The 308-nt window shown below is 68.8% G+C and overlaps 1 protein-coding gene across 1 annotated transcript in view; it reads right to left on the bottom strand.

Moving 5' to 3' along the window:
* Positions 1-308, bottom strand: part of CACNA1B (calcium voltage-gated channel subunit alpha1 B) — a gene marked incomplete at its 3' end in the record, with an annotated part of 199,377 nt that overhangs the window by 991 nt on the left and 198,078 nt on the right. The window contains exons 47-48 of the mRNA XM_015572355.1: positions 208-302; positions 2-33 (exon numbers count right to left, since the gene is read on the bottom strand). Of these exons, the coding sequence (XP_015427841.1) occupies positions 2-33; positions 208-302 (127 nt within the window). The remainder of the gene's footprint in view (position 1; positions 34-207; positions 303-308) is intronic.

Raw genomic sequence — 308 nt, 5'->3', positions numbered from 1 at the left:
GGGGGGGCCCTGGCCCTGCGGTGCTGCTGGGGGCTGGCCCAGGAACAGGAGAAGTCACCCCGCTGAGCCAGCGCCCTCACCCAGACTCTGGCAGAGTCCTGGGGAAGGTCTGGCTATGGGGTCACAAGGTACAGGAATTTGAGGGTCCCCCACGGGCTCTCAGACCCCCAGGTCGGGCCACTGCCCACTCAGGAGCCCCATACGCACCGCCATCCGTGTCTGCGGACAGGCTGGGCCCCTTCTCCAGGGACTTCTGCTTCCTGTCCCTGCGCCGGTGGCAGCGGTGGTGGTGGTGGGGCTGGCTGGCA

Source organism: Myotis davidii, unplaced genomic scaffold, assembly GCF_000327345.1.
Source record: "Myotis davidii unplaced genomic scaffold, ASM32734v1 scaffold609, whole genome shotgun sequence".
Classification (NCBI taxonomy): domain Eukaryota; kingdom Metazoa; phylum Chordata; class Mammalia; order Chiroptera; family Vespertilionidae; genus Myotis; species Myotis davidii.
Note: the sequence above shows the minus strand (reverse complement) of the source record. Positions and strands in the feature narration are given on the sequence as shown.